Source organism: Leptonotus elevatus, chromosome 1 (genome assembly GCF_054856555.1).
Source record: "Leptonotus elevatus isolate MCC_2025b chromosome 1, RoL_Lele_1.0, whole genome shotgun sequence".
Classification (NCBI taxonomy): domain Eukaryota; kingdom Metazoa; phylum Chordata; class Actinopteri; order Syngnathiformes; family Syngnathidae; genus Leptonotus; species Leptonotus elevatus.
In genome coordinates, this window is record NC_141239.1 from 53,684,246 (window position 1) to 53,711,119 (window position 26,874).

At 38.4% G+C, this 26,874-nt stretch overlaps 3 protein-coding genes across 4 annotated transcripts in view; 1 reads left to right on the forward strand and 2 right to left on the reverse strand.

The window, feature by feature from the left end:
- The first annotated feature begins 4,819 nt into the window (after window positions 1-4,819).
- On the forward strand, window positions 4,820-10,881 carry nosip (nitric oxide synthase interacting protein). The gene is made up of 9 exons (XM_086070002.1): window positions 4,820-5,158; window positions 5,834-5,939; window positions 6,198-6,279; window positions 6,413-6,548; window positions 6,634-6,785; window positions 8,800-8,916; window positions 10,292-10,362; window positions 10,435-10,543; window positions 10,615-10,881. Exons 1-9 carry the CDS (start codon window positions 5,089-5,091, stop codon window positions 10,684-10,686), a joined length of 915 nt encoding a protein of 304 aa, XP_085926128.1. The 5' UTR covers window positions 4,820-5,088; the 3' UTR covers window positions 10,687-10,881.
- rcn3 (reticulocalbin 3, EF-hand calcium binding domain) lies at window positions 10,876-19,628 on the reverse strand. 2 transcript variants are annotated; one of them, XM_086069991.1, is made up of 8 exons: window positions 19,542-19,628; window positions 18,463-18,696; window positions 17,228-17,421; window positions 16,990-17,162; window positions 16,436-16,496; window positions 16,250-16,341; window positions 15,976-16,083; window positions 10,876-11,063 (listed from the first exon to the last, which is right to left on the reverse strand). In XM_086069991.1, the coding sequence occupies exons 2-8, from the start codon at window positions 18,675-18,677 to the stop codon at window positions 10,956-10,958; spliced, it is 951 nt and encodes a 316-aa protein (XP_085926117.1). In that variant the 5' UTR covers window positions 18,678-18,696; window positions 19,542-19,628; the 3' UTR covers window positions 10,876-10,955. The 2 variants fall into 2 exon arrangements, with proteins under 2 accessions (XP_085926117.1, XP_085926108.1); XM_086069982.1 differs by lacking the exon at window positions 10,876-11,063 and adding an exon at window positions 14,634-15,395.
- Window positions 19,629-22,642: 3,014 nt separating this feature from the next.
- Window positions 22,643-26,874, reverse strand: part of abat (4-aminobutyrate aminotransferase) — a 29,936-nt gene continuing 25,704 nt past the window's right edge. The window contains exon 16 of the mRNA XM_086070014.1: window positions 22,643-25,779. Within this exon, the coding sequence (XP_085926140.1) occupies window positions 25,658-25,779 (122 nt within the window). The 3' untranslated portion in view covers window positions 22,643-25,657. The remainder of the gene's footprint in view (window positions 25,780-26,874) is intronic.

Genomic DNA, 26,874 nt, shown 5'->3' on the forward strand with positions numbered 1-26,874 from the left:
CCCATTAACTGACTTTATGGTTAAATATTGTTAATATAAAAAAGGGGGAAATGCTCAAAGAATGTTTGTTTTTGTTTTTTAAAATCTTTTCAAATATGATGGTCTTCCCATCTCACACACGCCTGCAGTATCCGTTCATTTCCTATCCCATCATCCTGTTCAGTGTCACGGGAGTAGGAGCTGACTCTTAGTGAAAGGCGGAATACACCCTGGGAGGAGCCCACTCCAAATGTTCTCCTTACATTTGTGTAAGACTCTTTTCCTTTTATTTCTTTCTTTATTTTTAGCCTGTTGCCTATTCTTGAGTCCAACCCTCACTATTCATTTTGGGACTGGCGCTCAGTTTGGTTACCCCCAGGCTAGGTCACTGGTCGCCAGTCAATCACATTACACATAAAGAGGCAGACAACCATCCACAGTTCCACACTTCAATTCACACATTCACTGAGTAGGAACAAAATTTATTTATAATATTATAATATATAATTAATAAACATTTATTAAATATTTGCCCCCTCAACCCTACCCCAGAACCCCTCAATTATAAGCAAATCCAGGTCCAGAAAGTAAAAACCCTACCACAGTTTGCGAGCTCGTTAGCTTCCTAGCTGGCTCCCATGGTGCTCGTTTCCCTGCTTGGAAGCTAGCTAGCTAGCACCAGGGGCTAAAGCCAAACTGTTGCAAGGTTTTGACTTTCTGGACCTGGATTTGCCACCTCTGTTTTTTTTTTTGTTAGGTTCAAAACATGACATGAAACGAGAATAAACACATTTATTACGGTTCCTGCATTGAACACAGACCAAACAAGAAAATGTAGTGTAGTATTTTTATTGTTCACATTTGCCATCAAAAAAGTGTTTGTATTACATTTGGATCTGGATCTGGCTTTTTGTATTTTGCATTATTCACGTTTTTTCCACATTATGTATGACAAAAGTGCTATGTTGATGAGTCTAACCACCTGTCACATAAAATCAAGAGTATAACATGATTTTGGTAATGTAACATAGAAGTCTGCATAGTGTAATATAATAATATCATTATTATGAATGCAGCGATGAATTTCAAGCCGTTATTACTTGGAACAACTCCCCCCAAACTAGTCCAGCGTCTGTGTGGAATAAAGACACTGGTACAAGGATTGGGAGTAGTCACACCAAGAAATCACAAGACTGCATGCTAGCTCATATCAAGTAAAGGGATTTCAATTATTTGTTAGACAGGTTATATAAGGTCAGACTTGACTCCACATAATCAATTGTCAAACTGGATTGTAAAATTAGAGTGTTTTCAAAGAAAACAAATAAGGCTAATCAAAATACCTTTCCAAAAATAAATTGCATTGTATAAAGTATAAAGTATATGACAAATAGAGGTTAACCACACGTTTTAGGTAAAATACAGTTTAGAAAACACACATAATTACACATTTGCAGCAGATGGTAGGATGCAATTTCACAACTGTGGTGTGTTTTATCGTATTATGTCTACATTAAACATAAGAAACAGTAAAGTGTATAAAGTTAACTTCGGCATTCTTACCCCCTGCAACATTGCAGTAAAGCGAAGAAGTATTCAGTGCAGCCTCCTACCTTCCTCCTCTGTCCTCTTCCCAAAGCCTTTTCTATCCTCTTGTAAGCCCCCCTTACTGGGTCAAAATCACAGTTGATCAGAGAAGGGACCAATAGCGAGCGAGGCGGCAGGGTGAGGCACTTCCTCTGTGACAGGAAGCTAACAACAAACACCCAGAGAGCATGGAGGGGGGTTGGTGGAGGTAATGAGAGATGGAGATAAAGAGATGCAGATGTTTGATGGCTCTGAATCGAGCTCTACAGGACAGGAAAAGGTCAATACGGACATTTAACACTGACATTGCACAAGCCCTGTCTATATTGTTGAACGACCGTTACATATACACTGGGACGTCAACACAAGTATTATATTTTTGGTTTCTAAACACAAACACAATGGATTTAAAATGAAATGAACAAGATTTGATTTTTACCTGCAGACTTTCAGCTTTAATTTGAAGTTATGTACATTCACATTAGCGGAACGTTGTAGGAATTACATTTTGTGTTAAGTGTGTGCCTCCCACTTTTGTGTCCCAAAAGCAAGGGGCAAATTAAGAATCCTGAATCAAAATGCGACTTTTTAAGACTTGTTTGCCAATGCTTTGTAGCCAGTCTGAAGTCTGGACCGCTCTACCAGTCCTCTACTTCTTCAGTTCCTGCTTGGGGCATTTACACTTCAGTCTTGTCCTCAGTAAGTAAAATGCATGTTCAATCCGATTCAGATCCAATCTGTGACTTGCCTATTGCGTTAACATTCCACCTCTTTGCCTTAAAAAAAACTCTGTTTGCATTCATCTGGTCATTGTCCATCTGAATTGTGAAGCAACATCAAAATGAGTTCTGAAGCCTTTGACTGAATGTTAGCAGATAATACTGCCTGATGCACTTCAGAAATCACCCTGCAGGGAACCAGTTCCATTGGCCGCCAAATATGCCCCACACCATGGCATTACCTTCCCTGATCAGGTGGTACAAGTTTCCTGAATGTTTTCAGAGTTCGTTTTCATACTCACTCTTTATTTTAATTTCATTTTTTAACATATATAAACGCTTGCTTGCCAGGACATTTGCCATATATGTTATAGCCTATAAACCTCTAATTGCCTTTAATCTAAAGGAAATGGCCTCTAGAGTCTGGAAATATATTTATGATGCAAATAAGCAATTTACTGAAGGGTGTGTTGACGCAGTTAAACACGGAGAGAATGAGCAGCAGGATGGGAAAAGATTGCTGGCAAATGGGCAGGGTGCTGATGGAGTGATACAGAATGTTTGAGAAGCTCAAGAAGTGCAGATAAAGAGGAGTTAAATGCTCTTGTTAACTGCAGGGCGGGCTTTCCATGGGGGATTGTTGTTTATGAGAGAGGTTTAGTTGTTCTTTCTTTTTAATCTTTCATCGCATCTTTTTGCACAGTCAGCACACACAGTAATTAACTCTTCATTGCGTTTACTGTGTCACCATAGCAACACAACTGTTTGAATAGGTCTAACATTAAATATGAAGATAGGGTCAGCAGGTGTTTGAACTGTATTGTACTTGTTGTACACTACTGACAGATTGACATGTGATAATGCTCATCATTGTGCCTCTTGTGTGCTTATTTTGATACCATTGATTCCAGGCTCCAAAAGACATACTACTGCTGCTGCTGCTAATAATAATAATAATAATCATCATCATCATCATCATCATCATAATGAAGCTTGAATTTATACTGTATCACACATTTTTGTTAAATGTAGATTATTAAAATGTATGCAAAGGGAGTGGGGGCTCTGCTTACAGGAAATTCACACTAACATAGGCAGGAAATGCTGCTCTTGAAAGACCGACAAGTTATCTAAGACACTCGAGATTGTTTTCTCATCAGCAGACATTCAAGAGTTTCAAACTTAAACTAAAAACTTGGCCTGGTTTGGTATATTTAAATGATTGTTGAAAATACTAAATGATTCAGAAAAATCTTGATGTGCTGAATTTTGAGGCAAAATGTATTAGATGTAGCTGCATGATTGGGGATTTTGTTCCACCAATTACCGGTACCCTAAGTCCATATGCATACATCTATCACTTTTGTGTCAAAAATTAAGGACGGCATTAAAAAAAAGATATTAAATTGAAGTGTCTGTGAAACCTTGTATTAGTCTCCAGGGGTCCGTTTCACAAAGCAGCTTTAGTGAAAACTCTTGAGTCTGTTAACCCTGAAATGTGGGAAACTGAGTTTTCAGAAAGCGAGGTAACTCAAACCAGAGAAAGAAGGGTAACTCTAGCTTGTTTCATAAAGAGACGTAACTTAAACTGTTGGTTAGTTACCATAGTTACAGACTCTATGAATATAACCTGGTCGATACCAGGTTAATCACAATGAACCTCGAGTTTCTCTCTGTCTTTTCAGTCATACACCAAATTTGATTACTTCATTCATTTAGTCAGCTGGCGAGTTTTGGCGTAACATAGTTCTGCCGTCTGTTATTTAAAAAAACAACAACAACAACAACACTCAATAGGTCTATATTAAAAGTCCACTTTTTCATGAACATGGCATGTCCTTTTGACAATGATCCCGTTGAGGAAGGTGCAATCTAAAAAGAGAATTGTTGAACCAAATTAAGATTACAAATCGAATTGTTGATCAATTTAATAAAATTGCTTCAATTGGTAACACACGATTGAATTAAATTAATCCAAAGTAAATATATTAAGTTTAATTAATTATGATTTTATTCAACTTTATATATATATATATATGTATATATTCACTTTTAATTAACTTTTAATTAAATTATACAATAATGTATAATGGCTGATTCCTTGGTCTCTTGACTAAAACAGCTAACCAACAAAATATTGGTATAGACTTTATACGTTTGTTTTTAAATAAAATGAGGTGCAATAATAGCACATATTTTGACGTTAACAATAAAGTAAATCTCATTAAAATCGGATGCGAAAATACTAAGTTATGATTTATTTTTAGTATGCTTTAGTGGGAACTTTGCCACCACCAAGATGGCGGCCACGTAGGCATGATGCTTACCGGAGCTGTGGAAAAACAAGGGGATAAAGGGGGGGGGGGGGGGTAGCGAAAGAACAGGAGAAAATGGAAGATAGTGATTAATGAGGGTAGCAGGATAAAACGTTCCTATTAAAATTTGTTTGTATTTATTTATTTACTTATTTATTTGTAATTGATTTAGAAAAATAAACGGAAGTCCACTTGGTGACGTTGCTCTTGACGTTTTACTTGTGCGACAGCAATGACGTATTAGCGGCGCGCCCAAGTAGTGTCAAACATTTTTTGTGGGAACAATAGAGTCCACTAAAATCCTCATGTATTAATTCGGTTATAGAGAATAAGTTAAGTAACTCAGGATTATTATTTTATATTATTATTATCTATTTACTATCACATACCGACATAGCTTTCCGTGTTATCGACGAGCTGCGAGCTAAATTAGCACTGCAAACGTTGCAACTTGTTTTTTTTCCCCTTCAAATTGGTTAAAGACTATAATGACCCGCCACGGAAAGAACTGCACAGCAGGAGCTGTCTACACTTATCACGAGAAAAAGAAAGATACAGGTGAGAAATGCGTCGTGACTAATCCAGCTAAACTTTAAGATGCATTTTGTATAGAGCTAAACATTCATTGTACCCCTCGCATCGGTGCTCCTTTTGTTGTTTTAGTGTGTGTTTTGGCTGGAAAATCGTAACCATGTTTGGCAAAGCACATAGTCGTCAAAATCCTCTGCGTTTTGGATTAAGTTGCGAAACAACGTGTACCGGAGTGGAAAACAGTGATTATGATTGTTTATACTAGTATAGTATGCATAGTGCACATATTTATAGCTTAAATCTTAAAGTAATTCATTAGTCAATGCTTTTCTGTATGTTTTTGTACTTGAAAATAACTCTGAGCCTGTAAGCTTAATAATAATAATAATAAACGGCAGAGCAGACAAATGTTCTTCTTGCCAAAGAAAGAATTGTGAAATGTTCTGCCTGCATATTTGTTGTAGGCGTAAAGGGACCAAAAATAAGTAAATGTATTCACAATATCTATATTTTTTAATTAATTGACCTATTAATTGGTACATATAAAAAGTGTTTCTGAAAGGAAACAATGTTTTCTAAGACTTGCGGTGTGCTCATTTATGTTGAGCACTGTACGTATAGATTCTGTCATACATTGGTAGCACATGCAATCTAATTGAAAGAAACGGCGTGAGCTTGTTTGTATGTTTTCATCCTGCTCAGCGGCATCCGGTTACGGCACACAGAGCATCCGCCTGGGTAAAGATGCCATCAAAGACTTTGACTGCTGCTGTTTGTCCCTGCAACCCTGCCAGATTCCTGTGGTCACGTATGTTTCTCACCACACACACTGCATATACACAGACATTGGCTTTCAGAAGTATTCATAGTACTCAAACTTCCTCATTTCATCACATTACGACGACTTCATTTATATTAGCCTTGCGTGTGATGGAACAACACAAGGTATATGATTCATGGTTTTCCACATGAAAGGAAAATCTGAAAAAAATGTGGCTTGCAAATGTATTCACTTCAGCCCCTTTATTGATACATGTAATAATCACATTTCTATGATTGTTTTTAGCCCAGATGGATTCTTGTATGAAAAACAGGCTATTCTTGAATACATTCTGCATCAGAAGACGGAAATTGCCAGGAAGATGAAGGTACTTTTGTCTTGAAGTTTGTTGTTGTTGTAGAATGGATAGATCGATGAATAGGTTTTTCCTTCTTTTTTTTATCTTGTCAAAATGTAACTGTTTAAACAACTGTATTAAAGTTTCCCAACTTTTCTTGTAGGCATATGAGAAACAAAAACAAGCTCAGAAGAATGACAGTCAGCTTGAGTCCAAGTCCGAAGAAAGGGAGAAAGTGGAGATGTTCAAAAGCAGAGAGAATAGCATTGTATCCAAACCCATCAACCCTTTCATTTCCGGTACACATGTTCCAGATCCAGCAGTGACACTCTATTTCTATTGTTGCTCACTTATTTGTGGAATTAATGAATTTGTTCCCTGAAGGGCAAAGCAAAGTAGGCGAGAAAGTCCGGACGGACAGCAGCTCAACAGCATCCTCCTCCACTGGTTCAGTGGCCTCCTCCAGCCAGAGTCTGCCCAGCTTTTGGGTTCCTTCCCTGACACCCAAAGCGAAGCCCACCCTTCTCAAGAAACCGGTCAGTGGCTATTAGGGATGAAAGTTTGCTAATCATTTTGGCGACGGTTAAGGCAGATGTGCTAAACGCTAAGCCGAGAGTGCTGCCTAATAATTTAACACAGAAACATGGATGTTTCAGAAAATGGATAGAGTAAGCTTTACTTTACAGTCCATGTTGATGGAACGATTGCATTTTCCTGCAACCAGCATACTTGCGCCCTCTAGTGGTTTTTGCCAACTGGTGAAACAGAATACAGTCCACTAGTTCCACACCACATTCTTACTGGCCTAGTGGTTAGCGTGTCTGTCTCACAGCCGAGACGTCCTGAGTTCCAATAGAGCATTTCTCAGTCATTTGCATGTTCTTTCCATGTTTGTGTGGATTTTCTCCAGGTACTCTAGCATAGTAATAATACAAATATTTTCGTCAACACACATTTTTCACCGGACAAAAACTAGACTAGACTAAAACCCCTATTAATAAACAATAACTGCGACTAAATCAGTGTGCATTTTCATCGACTAATAAACTAAAATCTGTGGACATTTTAGTTCACAAACAAACAGACAAGACGGAAATTATGATTTTGTAAAACCTTGAAGAGAGACCTCGGTGTTCACCACAAAGACATTGTGGTAAATCAACAAAAAGTTTGCTGGTGGTTGTTTATAACGTCCAACAATAACGCTAACCAATGCTGGCTAACTTACTAGCTTGTAGCATGGAGTCATAATAGCCACTTGTTGATATACTGTAATTGTGTGAGAAGTTTTAAATCAAAAAGATGAGAGAAAATTGTATGTGAAGTGGTTTTAGATTAAATGGAAGTGTTCAATAATAGCTGCTGACAAAAAAAAAGAAGGAAAAGGGTAAAATGATTGTCCTGACTAAAACTAGACTAAAATGTTTAAAAAAAAAAATCTTTTTTTTTTTTTTAAACTAAAACTAGATTAATAAAATAGTTTTTTGTTTTTTGGGGACTAAAATAAAGACTAAAATGCTCGACTTATAGTTGACTAAATAGAAATGGGATGAGCAATCTCATATGATCAAAACTAATAAGTGTGATTAAAACTGACACTGAATTAAAAAATGCTGATCAAATTAACACTAAAGTGTAGGCACCAGCTCACCAGTGGATATGAATGTTATATTGATTACATTTCACTCATTCACTCATTGGAGTACAGCACTTAGAAATCAAAATTTCAACCTCTGCAAATTATTGTTGCATATTTGTTCTCACTAGAGATGTTTAATACCACTTTCTTTCAGATCAATACCAGTATGAGTATTCAACAGACTCTTGACCAAGTACCGATAGCACGAGCATTTTTGATACATACAATTTTCAAAGAATGACAGATAATTTTAAAGAAACATATGCATGAAATGAATGTAAATTTTCCACTCTAATTAAATAATAGTTCCTGATCACAAAACAGCCACAAGAGGGCATGCAATAACAGTATCGGCCACCATTACAGGTACTGATACCTTGAAATAAGGCAGAGCCTGATACCGACACCTGGTATCGGTACTCATAAATCTTCTTCAATATGTTTAATCTTTATATATACAGTATGGTATAATATACTGTATTTCATTATCATAATTCTTTTCAAACTTAATATTATTACCATTATGTTACTTTTGTGATTGGCAGAGAAAAAAATATGATTTTCCTGCCTTTTATAGTAACGCATGCAAGGTAATTTGGTTTGAGGTTTAGGCAACCAAATATTTTATTTATTTTATATTTGTAATGCCGTCAATGCTCCTTAACGGCCACTTTATTACGTGGCTGCTTGTTTAGTGAACTTGCAATCACTTGAACCCGTTTGCCTTCAGATTTGATGTCATGATGACTTTTTTTACTGTTTATTTTGTGTATTTGCATGTGGATGAGGACAAGTTAACCTCTGAATCCAAAGATCATCTGTGGGTCTCGAAATGCAAGCAACAGTGAGCATAGAAATCATGTGCTGTTTTCTTGAACAGTTTCCTCTTATTTCTTCTTTTCAAACGTCAGAGCAAGACTGTGTTGTGTCCGATGTCAGGACGACCGATAAAGATGAACGAGCTGATCACAGTGCGCTTCACCCCGGTTGACCCGAGTCTGGACCGGGTGGCCTTAATCAACCGCCAGGTCAGTCTAACATGAAGACTTTTATACTTGTATACATTTGTGAAGTTGTGAGCTGTCACACAAAAATGAAAACACAAGCAACGAGCATGGAGAAGATGTACCCATTGAACTAACCATGTGGTAAATAGAGTTTGAGCTCCTGATGTCATTCAACAGGCCGCATTAACCAAAATGTTATCATGATTTTTTTATTTTGGTTTCTCTCGATCATTGAAATGTAATGAAGAAGAAAAACGATTAATGTGCAGAACGGCGCAGTACATTTACAAGTTCCCATGTTGTGACAGGACCCTGAATGCACAATATAGCTTGTAGCTAGCCCGGAGCAAATCAGTGTGATTCTGCCATCCTATAAGGTGTTTATGACACTCCAGTTGGAGTTAACTGTAAAACTAAACACACAATAAGGAGAATTGCATACAGTGTGTATTTAAATACAACACATACTTTGTTTTTAAAACATCGCTAGCCTAGCGCTAATGCTGAAAAGCATGGCGGCTGCCATTCAAATGCAAACAGGAAGTTAGCATCAACTTTAGTCGTAATAGTCCTTCAAATGACAAATATTCACACACAAATGCTGTGGAAACGTATACCCATGGGTAGGATAACACTACGTAAAGGCACAAATTCTTCCCAATTTGTGAAAAAAATAGTTATTTTAATAGAATTTAATCACAACTTTGTTTTGTTCTCATTCTAAGCGTGTACACCATGAATGCACGGCATCACACTGCCCCTAAGGCGCAGGAACACCCAGCATTTGTTTTGCAATTACTTTTTTAGTATACAGTATTTTTATTTCACTTTCTTTCTTTTTTTACTTTGAGTTTAAGGATTCACTGAATTCAACATGAAGGGATGAATGGGCGTAAGGCTATGATCATAGTTTTTAGTAGTTGAAAAAAAATTTTTTTTTAAATCAATAAATAATAATTTTATTTATCGTGATTTCAATCTCAATCAAAATAATCGTGATTATTATTTTTCCAATAATCGTCCAGCCCTGCCACACGCTAACACAACAAATACTACATCATGTGTAACTTTTGGCTTATTTATACTTTTATGAAACCAGTTTATTTCTTTACCTTCTGTTTTCCAATGCAGTGCAATCGTGATTGGCCGTCAGCCTGTCACTGAAAATGGGGCCATATTTGAAGTTATTACCAGTTATTGTCAACTGAGCCTTGGGCACCACAGCTGCCCCACTCCATGTGTGCGTGTTGTCACTGTTCGCACATGACTACATTGCAGTCTTCGTATTAAGAACATAATGATCATTTGTGTCTACTTTTCTTCTAACAACAGCTATAAATTGTTTCAGTTGCTACATTTGCCTGATTTATTGTATCAAGCGGTCCACTTTCAACAGGACAGGTACATCTGTGCGGTGACCAAAGACGTCCTGGGCAACAGCGTCCCCTGTGCTGTCCTGCGACCTTCGTGAGTCGTCTTTACGCGCTCGCCTGCATGTTCAGTGGGAAAGACTTACAAATGTGGCCGTGCTGTGTTCAGTGGGTGTGTGGTGACACAGGAGTGCGTGGAGAGACTCATCAAGATGGACATGATGGATCCTGTGAGTGGAGACAAGCTGTCTGACAATGACATCATACCACTGCAGAGGGTATTTCAACACACAACTATGGATTCTTAATGTCAAGATGATCTTGATTTTGTGTTTCTTATACTTGACAGGGAGGGACGGGCTTCGCAGGTGCTGGCGTAGACCTTAAGGCCAAAGAAGCTCGTCCAGTGATGCAAGTGTGAAAGATGATCTGCTAATAAGTATGACATGCTCTCAAAAACTGTGTTTTTCTTTTGATATGGTAATTCTGAAGAGGCTTTGTGAGAGTGTTTAGAGAGAAAGAAAAACAATGTCCTACATTATCTGCAGTATATTGTTCATGCCACTAAACTCTCCTGCTTATTGGTCAGTTGAATAAATTTGCTCTCCCAAACGTCTTGATGAATGTATTTGAGTAACTTTTCTAAAACACACAAAAAACATCAGTCATAATGGTTTGCGGTATCGCTATTCACAGCTCTTCATGGCCCTCGACCTCCATGGCTCCATAGTCTGTGATGGTGCTGACCTTGATGTAGTCAAATTTGTCGAGCATCTCAGAGAGTGTCAGAAGTCCATCCTGACATGCACACAAGAGGGAAGATCGGAAATCAAAATAATAAAGGGAAAGAGTAGTTCAATAATGCGGATCCATCAAGGTTGGAAATCATGTTAAGACATTTTCTTCTGAAGCATGTTGTGGCTGCAGCTGTCCACTGTCACATCGACTTGTTGTCGAGCAAGTCGAGGTGACAGTGGACAATACAAGTCGTCCATTGCTGTAGTTCTCCGGCCCCTCATTTGAATAACATTTCGACCTGACAGAGCGTCTGCAGCATGAAATAAACAAATGTGAGAGCAGAGCGTTTTTATTTATTGATTGATATTTAATTCTATTTATGTATTAATTTTGTAATTTTCTTTAATTAATTATACTTTTTATATCTGTTTTTATTTTCACTTTAAGTCATTTATTTATTCATTTATTTTTAATGTTGACAGTTTTGGTCCTCCATAAGTATTCAGTGCAAAATTAAAAACAAAACACATAATGATACTCAACAAACTCAACAAAACACTAATAATACGACATGTATAAGGCGATTATAATCCGCTAAAGTAATAAGAGAATATATGGATGATTTTGGCCTTGTCGACAGCTGGAGACTTAAGAACCCGACTAAAAAGGAATTTACCTTCTTTTCCGCGGTGCACCGGTCTTTTTCAAGAATTTTTTTTTCCTTACAAATAATTCTATTGCTGAAAAAATAAATAATAAAAATACATCCTATTATTATTAGCGACCATGCACCAGTCTTCCTCACCTTAAAAGTAGATTATACCTTTAAACCACCCCCGACATGGCGTTTTAACATCTCCCTGCTAAATGACGCAGAGTTCGACAAAATTATAGGAAAAGAGTGGGCAGACTTTCTGGAAATAAATGATTACAAACTTATCTCCATCTCTTCTCTGGGAAGCTGGGAAAGCGGTAATTAGAGGTAAAATTATATATTCATCTTATAAAAAGAAACAGGATCAAAAAATGTGAAAAACTTGACTCAGAAGATAAAATTAAACAACTGACGGATGAATTCGCAATAAACCCAAATAACCAAATATGGACTGACTTACAAAATACAAAAATACAGTTAGACAATATGTTATCCAAAAAGACAGAGTTTATAATACAAAAATTGAGATACAACAACTTTGAATATAATAACAAATCCAATAAATTTCTTGCAAACCAACTTCAACGCAATCGGGAAAATCTCTTATAACGTCTGTTAAAGGGACAACTGGTGAGTATATGCAATCACCAGAAGAAATTAATATGTTTTATAACTATTATCGCAACCTATACTCAGAAACTAACAAGCCTAACCCTGAGCATATTGAGGCATTCCTCAGTAGCTTAAATATGCCTCAGTTGTCTACTGAATATAAAGATATCTTAGATGCATTACGCACTATAAACGAGCTGCATAGTGCTCTAGATAGTAAGTATGCTTAATGGCAGAGCACCTGGCCCGGATGGTTATCCAGCCATATGGTAACAGAAATTAAAACTAATGGTTACATACATCCACACATGAATACAACAGCAATTAAACTTTTATTAAACTTTGACCCCACCCTTCCGTCAAGTTACCGTCCGATATCACTAATTAATATTGACGTTAAAATTATCGCTAAGGGCTTCGCATCTAGACAAGAAACAGTAATCTCGACAATCATTTGGCTTTGGGAAGTCATTTATTCATTGGGTGTCAGTATTATATGATTCTCCTAAAGCTACAGTTACTACTAATGGGATTATATCTCAGAGTTTTACTCTACAGAGAGGCACAAGACAGGGATGCCCACTGTCCTTTTATTATTTGCAATATTTATTGAGCCGCTTGCATTAGCAATACGCCAGGAAAGAAGGATTCAAGGAATTCACTTTGAGGTAACAGAACATAAAATTAATATATATGCCGATGTTTTTTTTAACTTTATTTTGAAGAACCTGCTATCTCGTTAGGGGAAGTATCTAACTTAATAACTAAATTCTCACATTCATCAGATTCTATTAACTGGACAAAATCAACACTACTACCTATTACAGAAAATTCATGAAACCCTGCAAACCAGGACCCACACTACTCATTTCCTAAAGGTAATTTAAAATACTTAGACATAAAAATCTCACCTAAATTAACTGATTTAATTCATTTAAACTGCACTCCACTTCTGGATAGCATTCACAGTGACCTGGAGCGCTGGAATAATCTTCCTAGTTCTCTAATAGGACAAATTGCCACCATTAAAATGAAAGTTTTACCCAAAATAAAATAACAATTCTCAATGATTCCATTCAAACCTATGTCTAACTGGTTCCAGTCGCTGGACTTGACCGTTACAAAATTATACTGGAATGAAAGGGAAAAAAAGAGAAAAGATTAGTCTATCCACTCTTCAGAAAAGCAAATCCAAAGGAAGTTTAGAGGCACCAAATGTTATCATCTCACCTGCTCCCAATTTTAATGCACCTCACGCACACACTTGTATATACACTGGGTGGGGTCACATCCACGGTGTAGGGGTAGAGTTCGCCAGTCGGCGAGCTGGCGAACTCAGTAAGTTTTCACTAGGTACGTCGGCGTGACGACCGGGACCTTTCCCCGCCGGGCCTGGGGTTCGGGGGCGCCTCCTGTCTGCCGGTGCTCCCTTCCCCCCTTCCGTTCCACCATGCGGCTGGAGGGAGGTGGGGTGGGCGCGGTTGCCCCCGCTACTCCGCTGTCCGGCCCCTCTCCGGCACGATTCCTGGGTGCGGGGGGTCCCCGGGATTTTGGGGGGCTGGCGGGGGTGGGGGCGGCTTGTTGGGAGGGTGTCTGGAGGTTTGGGGGCCTGCGGGGGCTGGGCTGTGGTGGGTGTGGGCGGGGCCTGTAGGCCAGTGGGGTGCCTGGTGGGCCTGCCGTGCCCCGTTCTGCTGCGTTGGGCTGGGGGCGCGGGCCGTGTTGGGGTGGGGGGCGCTCTGGGCTCCTGGGTTTGCTATCCGTCTGGTGGCCCCCGCAGCGCCCGGGGGTTGTGCCCTGGCTGAAGTCGACGGCTCCCCTCTTTGGTGGAGGTTTTTCATGCATGCCAGATCTACCACACAAGCATCTACCGAAATTCAACACAATCTGCTTCTTCCTCTGGTCGCTTAATCGGTGGAGGCTGATGTCTGTGGATCTCACTCTGCTTCATCTATCCTTCCTTTCTTTATTTAGTCTTTCCTTTGGTCTCTTGAGGTCTCTCTAATTTGTTGGAATTTATATGCTCCTGGGGTTGGTGAAAGATTCTGGTTTGTAACCCTGTGTGTAGTAGCTGGTGTCTGGTCGGTGCTGGATTTCACTTTTCTCTCTCTTTTTTTTTATCACTCCTCGGGTCTCCTGACAACTTTACGACTATTGGGATTCTGAAGTATTCGGTTTAGGTGAAGGGTATGGGACTTTTAATAGGTTTTAGGTGAATTAATGAGCACAAACTCACACGCACGCACACACATTCTTATGCACAAAAAAAAGAAGAAAGCAATGATGATGACATGTTGAATCGGTAAGATTACCAAATGAACAATACTGAGCTCTCTCAAAAAAGAAATAAAAAAGAAAAGAAAAAATGCGTAGAAAAGTTCATTTATTTGTCCAATCAACAATCTGTAACAATCCGTAATAGTAGTTTTATTTGATCACAAACTTATTTTAGTTGACTGTAGCCACTAATCTTAACATGCTTTTGACCTACGCTCATCAGCAACTTGAGACCAAGTCAATTCAAAACAACTGCAACATCTGGTTTGAAATGTTTAAACATAAATTTCCATATATGGGGTGGTCAACAGTAAGTAGGGTACTGAAAATATTTACTACAGCAACTCCTAAACAATGAATAAGTGGTCAGGGGAGTGTACTATGTAGCCATGGTGGTTTCTGATGTCATTCAGAAATGTTGTGACCGCGTCCTAAGCTCAAACTCAAAACACATAATTTCACTTTATTTATATCAGTGCATGTTGGACGATATCCACAGATTTTGGACCACTTTCTAATTGAAATGTTTTATGACTAACTACAATAATGCTATATGGGCATGCACAAATCACCTGTAAAGCACATACACAGTATGTGACAGCATGTGTAATAGTTTTCTGCAAGCATGATACTTATCGTGTTACCCGGCGACCGGTGGCGGACGTCACACAAACACTCCATGTGAGCAAACTTCGTGAAACAACATGAACGCGAATGAGCTCCGTTTGGAGCGTGACAGCTCATCAAAGCTCGTCATGACTCTTTGTTAAATCTTCCCCGTAATTGGTGGCCTGGCTGCCCACAAACATGTTCCAGTTGGCCAGGATTTCCCGCTTGGTTATTTTCTCATCCTGACGATTGAGCGCCACAATTGGTGTGATTGACACAGAAGGAGATGGAGAAGATGCATGAAGTCATGAAAAGGAAGAGATTAAGACAGAGAAGAAAGATAATTAATCAGTGTTAATTAAAACTTGATTAAGTCACAATTATTGATTAGATCAGTGTTGATGAATGTACACTCTAAAAACAGTTGGGTCAAAAGTAACCCAATTATGGATAATAAAAAAAATAGACCGATCCACATTATGGGTCACAAGTTTCTGGGTTCTTTTATACAAAATCACCCAATTTGTTGACTCAAGTAAAGGACCAATATTTATTAGTTGTTTTATGCTGAATGACCCATTTCTAGACTCAAAGTTGGGTCAAATCGATCCAAGTAGAGTATCGGTCTGTTTTTGACCCAACTGTTTTTACAATGTACCTATACCTAATGTATATATACTATGAATGATAATTCTAACTTTATCTAATGCATCCAGGTATCAAGCCATCTACCAACCATCCATCCAGGAACTATATCAGGCAGCCTAGCTTTTTATGGATAGTTTTTTTCTAGCGTCGTCGTGGCACGTGTGGCAATATTACCTTGTTGGTGTCCGTCTCGTGGATCAAGTGCTTGGCTTCATTGTCGGCGTGGTCGACTTCTCCAGGCAAAATCCACTGAGCCACCTCACTGAAATCCATGTAACCATCCTGCGTGACACGTGACTTGTCTTACTATGTATGATGCACTTTCAAAATGCTTCTTTGTTTTTACATAAGATACATTCTGGATTGTATTGGGAGCGTCAGCAAATATCTTCATCTTTATTCAAACAGCAAAGCAGATACAGCTCTTGTGATACATTCAGTCCCTCACCTTGTTGGCATCCCTGATATCAGTAAAATGTTTCTTCTCAGTCTGGACCCATTCAGGTTCACTCTCCCCCTCCTCTGGTGTGTACATGTCACCTATGGACAGTCACACGTACAAACATTGCAGTCAGCTTCCAAGTTGAGAGTAAGTGGTTGATCTGAGAAAAACACAAAAAAAGAGGTGACTTACCGATGTATTCGGCTATGCTGATCTTGCCATCGCCATTTTTATCAATGTCCTCAATCGTTTCCTAAAGAAAAGATTGGAAGAAAGTGGTTTGATGATGCAATAAATGGTCAAAACAGGGGTGCCCCTTCCTGATTGGAAACGCATGCGGAAAATCAATCTCTTGTCATGTACTTAATCAAAGTTTTATGCTTCACTACTATTTATGTCATCATAACACACCCCACCCCACTAACCCTGTCACGGATAGTTGTTATTACAGTGGACAGCTATTAAAAGGTTTTCTTCTATATAAATTAATATTTTTGCCACAATTGGCCATTAGCCACTCCAGTGGACACTAGTGTAGTCTTGACATACACTGCCATCCAGTGGTCAACGATTGTAAGTGGAAAAAAATGAAGGTGATAAAAATGTTTCCCATGCCTATAAACTAATAAAAACAGTTGAGAAAAAAAATCCTGATATAGGTTATAATTTGAGTATGAAAGGGCAAGACACTACCGCAAACATCCAATTTCCCATGGCAAGTCACAGTATAAGTTCTATGTGTGTACCTGTATAACCAAGTTTTTCATGTAATCAAACTCCTCTGGGTGGAGGAAAGCAGTGAACTCCTCGCGCGTGGCGATCCCGTCGCCGTCACGATCGGCGGTCTTGAAGCGTCTTTCGTCCCGGGTGAGCATGGACTTGTAGGTGGCCTTGTCCTCCACGTCGTCAAACTCCTCATCTGAGAGGACGGACAAGACAGACGTCAGACAGATATTCAGATTGACACTGTCGAATAAATCTTACCAAGATAGAATCCATAGGTGGTGTTCTTGTACTCCCCCCAGGCTATTTTGTCATCTTGGTCCTTGTCGTAATCCCTCCAGTGTTTGTTCACGTTGTCCTCGATGTAGCGCCTCTGTCGGTGTTTGATCCAGTAATGCAACTCTGCGTGGTTGATGAAGCCGTCCTTGTCGATGTCAATGCGGTCCACAATCTTCCTGAAAGGGGGAACAGGAAGACGGAATCAACTTACTTTGTATTTCTTGTGATATCTTGGCACCAAAAAACTACATTCAAACTCATTCAAACCCAAAAACGTAGAAATACTTTTTTTTAATACTTTGTCCTTCACTCTTAAAAACATATTTATGTGTTTTTTCTATGCTAGAGCATACAGAAGGCTTTGATACAGCTTCATAAAGAGGTCACTTAAAGCAATGGTAATTATTACAAAAACGGCCAGCAGGTGGCAGCAGAGTGAAAGAGACCAGCCAGGGCCATGTTGCAACAAGCTGTTTTTCAATTGGTTTGTGAATAATGATGAAACTGAGCTATATTCTAATGCTAATTACTCCAAAACGGAAACAGAGAGAAATATATAATTTTTTTCCTGATGAAAAAAAGACTCATCTTTCTTTTGGTAGGTTCCATGTTTTTATAGCAATAGAACAGAATATTCTGTGGGCCTTGCAAAATCAAAATTCAGTGAAACAGCCGGGCGTGGAGGGGGGTTGCTTCAGTGAAAATGGCTAGGAGCATTGTCAATTAGCAAGAGCAAAAGAACACTTCACTGTGTTGCCCCTACATAATGTACTATACAGTACTTGCAATTTGCTACAAGCAGATTTCATTTTGCACATAAGCTCTCCTTTTTGCTGAAAAACTCACTTATTTGCTACTTGTAATCAGGCCAAGGCCCTGTCTAATAGAAAGACTTTGGCGCAACTATGAGGTTTAGCGATATACAAAATGGATGGATGCTTTGGCACCATCTTGTGGCATTTTGGTGCCAAATATCCACGTGTGAAGCGAGAAGCTTCTTCTTTTTTTTTTACAAGGCATAGCCATGTTGAATAGAAGTACTTTGTAGTGGATTTGTGAATTAAAAATTGTGAATTATTCTTACAGTTGTTATTTCACTAAACTACTAGTTGCTTCAAACAAACAAAAAAGTAACATGACCCAAAACAAGAGGTCCAAATTTCTATTGTAGCATGACGTGCGACAGTTGCTGTTATGCTGACATCGGCAGAACCTACGCCAATTTGTCTTTACTCTCCTCGGGCGTCAGCTGGTCGAAGGTCTTGGCCTCCTCTTTGCCCAGGAAGGCCTCGTGGTCGTACTGAAAGTTCTGAGCGTCATTGTGGACGTGGTCGCTCAGATCGATGTGGTGATGGACGCGTTTCTCCTGAGCGGGGACGGCCAAGGTGGCAGCAGCCAGGAGGTAGAGGGATGCTAGCGACTGCAGCAGCATTGTGATGACCTGTCAGCAACTGAGGATTGGAAGAGATGTTGCAGGACGATTTCTTAGCAAAGTAGCTCTTGTAAATGAATTTTATGGCAGGACAATGTTTATGCCATTCAAAAGACTAACCATGATAAACTTACAGTTATTGTTTGGAAGTCTCCATATTGCAGCGCATATGTTTAGTGTATATTGCCATTTGCTACCACAATTTTTAAAACATAAAAGGATGGGCAATTTGAATTGAAATTTGAACATTGAATGAGTTGTTTGGGGTGGAGGGACACACCCAATTCATTAGTGTCAAAGTGAGGAAAGACAACTGAAGGACAAAGTCATCTCACTTAATCAGGATGCTAGTTTGGCTTTCATTGATACGTTTAGTCTACTACATCAAATCAAACACGTACTTGAACGAGTCTGATGTAGGGTAGGTATAGTTTACACCCCCCCTCCCCCACACCTTTTTTTTAAATGCTCGGTAATCTGCCAGGAGCAAATTCAAAACGACAATTTGTAGTAGAATTTAAAAATATCAGCGTACTAGATCAGACCCTTGCAGCTTTTAACTTTACCATGCATTTCTATGCGTCTGATGACATTTTTTTTTTTTTTTACCATAAACTAAGATAAGCATAGTCTGACATTTGAATTGCACGCTCTGGTTTCTAGAAAAATAAACAATGGTTCGAATAGCATTCCCATCCCTCCTTTACAGTGAGTGCCGTCTATTTTAAGACTACCATCACTACGAATCTCATCACTTCAGAGCGTTGCAAAAAGCATAGTGCGACACCCTAGAGATTAAAAACAAACCAGCGTTCCGTTTTGTCAGCTTCTTAAGATTAAAGACCAATTTCCAAAACAACTTACCACTTTCTTGCAAATTGCTTGCGCCGCACCTCGGTGAAGTTTATCGCCAAGGAGAAAACTTTGTCCGCGTTGGCACTCTGTCACTTTAAATAACGCTGTGTAGAAGGCGGGCTTTTTTGTTTAAGTAACCAATTAAGACAGACCAAAGGAAGCTTTTCAACCAATCACACTATTGACATTCATTCTAACCAGTCTTATTGGCTGTTAACCGCCACGTAGTCACGTAAAAACGAACTGCCTTGTAACTGAGATTTGCTGCTGCTGCTGTGATTCAAGGTTCGGTGTATTCTGTTCTGACATAGTTGTAGTGAGTATCACAAAAAAGGTGACGAAACACTGGACAATCACGTGAAATACATGACCACGGCTTCAACGGCTTGCACGGTTGTGTATGGACTATCGGCTATCCAGTAATATATACATATCGGTGGGGAGGCCCAGCACTACTATCCCACACTGATTTGGAGTACATTGGTCACATGACCTGGGAGCTATTGAGCTAAAATGTTAATTTTTATGTATAGATAAATATTGAAAGATGTGAAATTGGCAAACAAACAGGAGGTGTATCTCATAAAGAAAGAAGAAAGAAAGCAAAAGTGCTAACATTTACAGAAACAAATAAAAATAAGTGGAGAGCTAAAACAAAAAAAATTAGACGTGTGTGTCCTCTAGCAAACGTGCCACTATTAGCCAGCACTGATTTGGGGTCAATAGGTCTCATGACCTGAAAGCCCGCATTGCACGGAATGGAAGTACACTTACAATTTTATTGAATGACCTCTTGAGTGCCTGCGTTAGTTACTGTATATTGTTTTATTTTATGATAGTGGTTGTTGCACTTTAAATGGCATATGGAAATAAAAGGTTGCCATCGTTGAGGAACAACATTTGAAATAATCAAGTTTTTAGTCATACTAATTCATATTAAAGGGCAATAAGAACATGTATATACATTACCAATTTAATGTTCAAATGAAACGGTTAAACCAACAGTCTCAGCCCCAGGCTGTCTTATAAACTACCATTCAAAAGTTTGGGTTCGCCCCAAAAAATCAATTGAGCTGTTATGGGAGCATTTTCACCTTATGGCAGGGTTTTTCCTAGCTCAAAATGAGGCAGAGGTGGTATCATCCTGACTATGATGGGTCGTACTCGCAGCGGTGACCTATACCATTATCGGCCACCCTCCTGCAGCCATTTTACAAAGGACTAGAAATGAGAAACTATATGAATACAAAGTTGACATTACTTTTTGCCATTTTTTAACTACAATCATTAAAACTTCATCCATTAGTACATATTAAATTGTAAATATAGTTCAGCGTTGTTGTAAAACGCTATTATGTTTATTGTATATACTGTGTTTGTATAACTTTGGCGATGGCTGGAGCGCGCCACCTCTGCCACACAACCAGGAAATGGGCGTGTGCAACGGTTGCTCCATGATCTGTTTCTTCTTTGGTACATTAAAGTAAAAAAAAGAAAGAATGCTGTTTCTTCTTCGGTTGTTGCTTCAGTTCTTTCTGGTGGACTGCTGTTGATATAGCACCTTCATAATGGCGCAACACTGCAACTGTAGTTAAAATGCGTTACTGCCAAGCTCAATAAGCACAGCTGGAGCGCTGTGTTGCGCAAAATCAATGGCTCAGGGTGGAGGTGGCCGCCTCTGAATTTTGTACACAAGAAAAACCCTGCCGTATGGTACACATGAAGTGCCCATCCAGTCAATACAATTTGTGGGAGGGGCTTCTAGAAGCTTGGTGTGAAATTTCTCCAGATTACCTCAATGCCATATTTTTTTTTCTGTAAATTTAGCATTTTTAATCAATAGCTTCCAGGTCATATGACCTATTGACCCCAAAATCAGTGCTGCATCCTAGTGGCATGTCGGCTGGATGACACACAACTCTTATTTTTTTTAATTTTTGTTCTCCACTTATTTTTAGTAATTTTTTTCATTTAACATTAGCATTTTTGCTCAATAGATTTCAGGTTGTGTGACCTATTGACCCCAAATCAGTGTTCGAGCATAGCTCCATGTTAGCTGGTTGACATACACACCTTTTGTTTCTCTTTCCCTCATTTTCAATTAACTTAATATTGTACATATTAGCATTATCTGATCAATAACAGGTCATGGAACCTATTTACCCCACAAGAGTGCATACTAGGGGTGTTAAAAAAATCAATTCAGTAATATATCGTGATATTACAGGGTGCAATTCCCAAATCGATTCGATATGCGGCCGAATCGATGTTTAAATATAATTTTTTTAAATGGAAATATTCAACAAAACGTCTTACTTAGGGTTAGGGTTAAGCATGGAAGAATGTTATTTTAATGGAATATTAAGCCTTAATATTTTATTTCAATGCTGTTCAAACATGAAACAGATTGCAACAGATTGTTTGTTAAATACAGTGGCTCACAGTTATAAGCTGGAAATGTCATACATTTTCATACAAATCTTACAGTGTACATGTACAAGTTTACTGATTAGTATTTTCTAAATTTGAGTTAAAAAAAATTGCACTTATCAACTTATAGATTTGTATCGGGATTAATCGGTATCGAATCAATCGTGACCTATGAATCGTGATACGGATCTTATCGCCAGGTACTAGGCAATTCACACCCCCTAGTGCATACCCAATGAAATATGAATTAGTGCTGTATTATACTGAAACATCTTTTCAACTGTTTGTCAATGATAATTAAAAAAAATAAAGTAAAAAAAAAACTTTTAATTGCTTGTCAATAACATTTTATTTTTGAAAGGCAGATGTCGTCCTCTGCGTCTGAGTCACTTCACGCACACTATCGTAAATCCTAGAAAAGGGCGAACAGAAAGGGCAAACTTGAAATGATGAGTGGCTGGCTTGACTCCGTAAAAATAGGTGGCTAGCTTCACCGTAGTGGCCCATGGGCTATGCAAGACAAGTGAGGAATCTTTTCTTCTTCTTTTTTTTTTACTTAAACTTCAACTTTTAAAGTATTCTGCTGAAAATAAAATACCCCTAACAAAAATGATCAAGTGAATACTCTTACAAATCCAATAGTATTTGAATGCACAAAAAATACACATAAACCCAAGAGGTAAGTTAGTCAAAATGTCATTTATTTGTCACATTACATTGACATCTGTATATATATTAAAGACAACAGTAATAGCCATCTAAAATAATTACATCAATAATCATCTAGATCAGACCACGAGTGCAAAATGCTTAAAGAAGCTTTACTGCGTCCCTCTCCTCTTTATAATCCCGACTGATCAATCATGAGGAGCGGAGCAATATTATTACTACGGTTTTCCTCAGTGTTAAGCAACCAAACAGCTTCTCCAGAGATTTCAATATACGCCATGTTAAGGTAATTCATACAAGACAGATGGTATCATACTGGATACACATTTCTGACACTTGCTCAACAGATTGCATGAAACATTCACAAAGATGGTCTGACATTTCATAGCAGTTTTTAAACATCATTTCTCCTGCATCTTTTGAAATTACACAAACATGTATGTGCTATAAAGCTGTTAGACATTATGTGCTACATATTTGTAAAAATCACAATTTTACATAACACCCCTCTCCTCTGAGCGATCTGCTGAAGTTCAATAACTTTAGTCCACTTGATTTAAATTTGCCCTGGTAGAATCTTTGATCCCATGATTACAAAAGAGCAACAGTAGCCTTCAACGTTTATGTAAAAAAAACAAAAACCCATCACATTGTTATTGGATTCCATATCAATTACACATTTAGCTGTAGCTACTGCGTTACAGTTGGGCAAAGTCTTTTACTTTATTAATTGCATGTTATTTTAGAAATAAACATAAAAGACTGATTGCTGTGAAGTACAGTCTGTTCTTTTCATGGAAACAAGTGTGAAAGGTCTTTCACGAATGGTTGCAATAAATGCACGAGTATAAAAGGTAATGTTACATAAAAATAAAAAAAAGACCATGCAGGCATGAAATATTCAGAGACATTTTCATGGTCAATTTAAGGTTGGGATTTGTCTGGGCTACAACATTTCAAGCGGAGTCATTCTTATTGATAGCAAGGCGACAGGCAGAATCATTACAAGGACATTTTAAATGGGACACTGACATGCAGGCTGGCATTGTACTCATCACTAACATTGAATCAATGTACCAAAGATGACCGTCTGCACTTTCAAATAAGCATTTGTCTTAATTTTAGTGATGTCAGCTGATGATGGGCACAGACAATCAGTGTATGAGTGCTAAAAGGAACTGTATACAGTATGTTGCTATGAGCATTGAGTTAGAGGTGGGAATATTTATTGGTATCATTTACATTTAATTAATGCTGTCTAAATAACAGTCCTCAACTTTTAAGATGGCTAGTCTTAAAAGGGCTGGTGTTGCGCTGTTCTTGCCTAGTTTGCAAATCATTCAGAACTCTGATAAAGAATGAGGACGTAATTTTACAGGAAGACAAAAATAAATCACAACTCCACAAATTGTGTGCAATACGACGCCGTATTAGGGTCACGTATATATATATTTTAGAGCATGGGGGCAATATTCAGGGAAAAAAACTCAGAAACGCACAAGAAAAACATGTAGCTTACAACTCGTTTGTGCCAATACTTTTCAGTCAGGTTTTCAAATAAGGAGATAGCAATTGCTTTAGCAGAGATTAACCATATGATGTTTGAAGCGTTGGGTACAACCAGCGACAAAGACGCCTCGCTTTGCGAAGGTTCACACCCTGACGAGCAAGCATTTAAGTTAATTTGTTAAAATGTATATTTACTTGTACATTCATGTTTCCAGAATTATTATTTACACATTCATACATATATATAATTTTTTTTTGTACAAGTAGCTAAGTTGATGTGTCGAATCTGCTGCTCTTACTTACATTTATCTTAAGTATGCTAGCTTCTGATTGGTTAGTGATGGTCAGCTGATAGGGGATCAGGAAGTGTTGTCGCTCTAGCTGCCATGTATGACGAGTAAAGTTTAAATTAAGAATGAATCCGTTTCCATCCTACCTTTTCATTTTATAAACAGTGTCTCATTAACCACCAACAAATTCTCACATTAAACTATAGCTATGCTATGTGTATTTGTCGTAAGTTTCTGAGTTTTTTCTTGCAAATGTGCCACTTTATAAAGTCGGAAATTTGCCACTTTATGAAGGCGCAAGTTTTTTTCTCTGGATATTGCCCCCGCCCTCTAAAAAAATATATATATTTATACGTGGCCCTAATATACTGGAAAAAGGATTGCACAGTTTGTTAAAAGTTAATGCATGGCTAATTCATCTTGTCAAGGGACATGTAAAGGCCTTTTCAAACTGCATTCACGGCATTGACAAACCCATTCATTGTGTATGCGCTGTCAGGGTGCGAGGGCAACAAGGTGGACGATTGCTGTGGCCTGACTTGAAAAATGTTCAATTCAAGATTGACGTCGCGGTGACGTCAGGAGGCAAATCCAGCAATAGAGGGGTTGGTGGAGTGCTAACAGCAATAGGCCAAAAGCCTCCCTGTTACTTCCAAATATGGGCAAGCTTGAACCAGGGTGCTGTTGGTGAAAACTAAGAAAAGTAAGTGCAGTGTGAAAAGGCCCTTAGTAGTTCTATGGACAGATCACTCAGTACTGACTTTTACCACCAAATGGCATGCTTTACTGCATTTCCATGTGAAATGATGCCAGATCAAATTCATTGTAGTTATTGATTAGAATAATGTGCACGTAAGACAGATGAAGTATCAGTTTGTTTGTGAAAGTTGGCGTATGAAGTCTTCAACAGCAAGGAAAAGCGGTTACAAGAAGATCGATACTGGTGGAATTAGGACTTAGCGTTCTTACTTCCCCCACTGCCTTGCCACTTTCCATCTATCCAAATGTAATAGATTCATTTTGGTGTCATTCCCACACATTTATAGAATTATGACAATGATTTGAAATAGTGAATCAATTTACAGCTTGACGAAATCACATGTACGGAGACTTGGCTCTTTCAAAGGTCGTTTCATTGCTGTTGTTTGTGCTTATATAGTCATGGACAGTGGGGACCTTTTCCTCCCTGTATTCTGGATTCTCTCTTGGATGTTGTTGTTTTGCCTTTCATTTGACCTGGGCCAGTACGTCATTAAAGAGGTTGAGGAACATGTGCACGTGGTACTCCTTGAAGACCAGCGCTGGACGGAATCGGATTGACCGATTGCCACACCCTCCCAGGAAGATACCTATTGACAAAATACAGTAACATCAATATCCAAATCAAATGGCTGTCACGTGTCGAAGTGCATAGTGGTGGACAAAACACTTGATCTCTGTACAGGCTCTCTTGATGCCGTGACAACTGCTCATGTCGCACCTTGTGCGGTTCCCCCAAATTCTTGAATTATACATCTTTTTCCTTCCACTCTGACAATAACCACCTTCTAGAGCAGTAACTTTTTGATGCTTGTCTTTTGTACAGAAGGTGTCAATGACTGTTTCCAAAACAATAGCTAAGTCAGCAGTCTTCCCTCTGATTGTGGAGGCTGCTAAACCAGACTCAGAAACCTCAAGAAATCTTTGCAGGAGTTTCGAGTACTTACATGTTTTGAGAATGACACCAGTCACAATATTGAAGCTTTTTGCAATATTCAAATTAAATATACTGTATTTGTGGCTATTATAAATAAGCAGCAAGGAATAATTATTGCAATTGAAATAAATAATATAGACTTTAAATATACTTAACTGTAGAAATGTGTACCATCCTTCAATCCGCCACAAGACCGTGACAATACCCTCATATTGAAATTCATTCATGAACCAAATCAACAGAATGATTCAATGGGAAGATGGGTAAACATTCTGAGCAAGTGTAACGGAGTTAAAATGTACATAATTGATCATTTTTAATTTCTCTTATATTTTTTGAATTTGAATTATTATTTGGTGGTTATTTTTGTATATTTGTCAATTTAATTGCAATGAGAATTTTATTTATTTATTAGTGTTTTGTCAATTTTTGGCACTCTGCTTCCATTCAGCCTTTTAGGCTTCCGTAACCATTTCCGTTTCCTCTCACATTGCGACACTCCTTGCAGTGTGTGAGGGGAGCTGCTACTTTGTTACATTCTTTTTTTTTTTTTTAAGAATTGAGCCATTTATGTTGGTGCGACTGGTAAATGTTGTGCATAGTGATATGTTGCTACGATGTTAAGATCTTTTGTGCTAATTTCTTCAACAGTGAAGGTTTTGTGGACGACTTTCAGTGTCGTCGCTTGGGCACGAATCCTACTTTTTGTTATATGACTAACGCTAAGAAAGTATTTATTTCACACTGT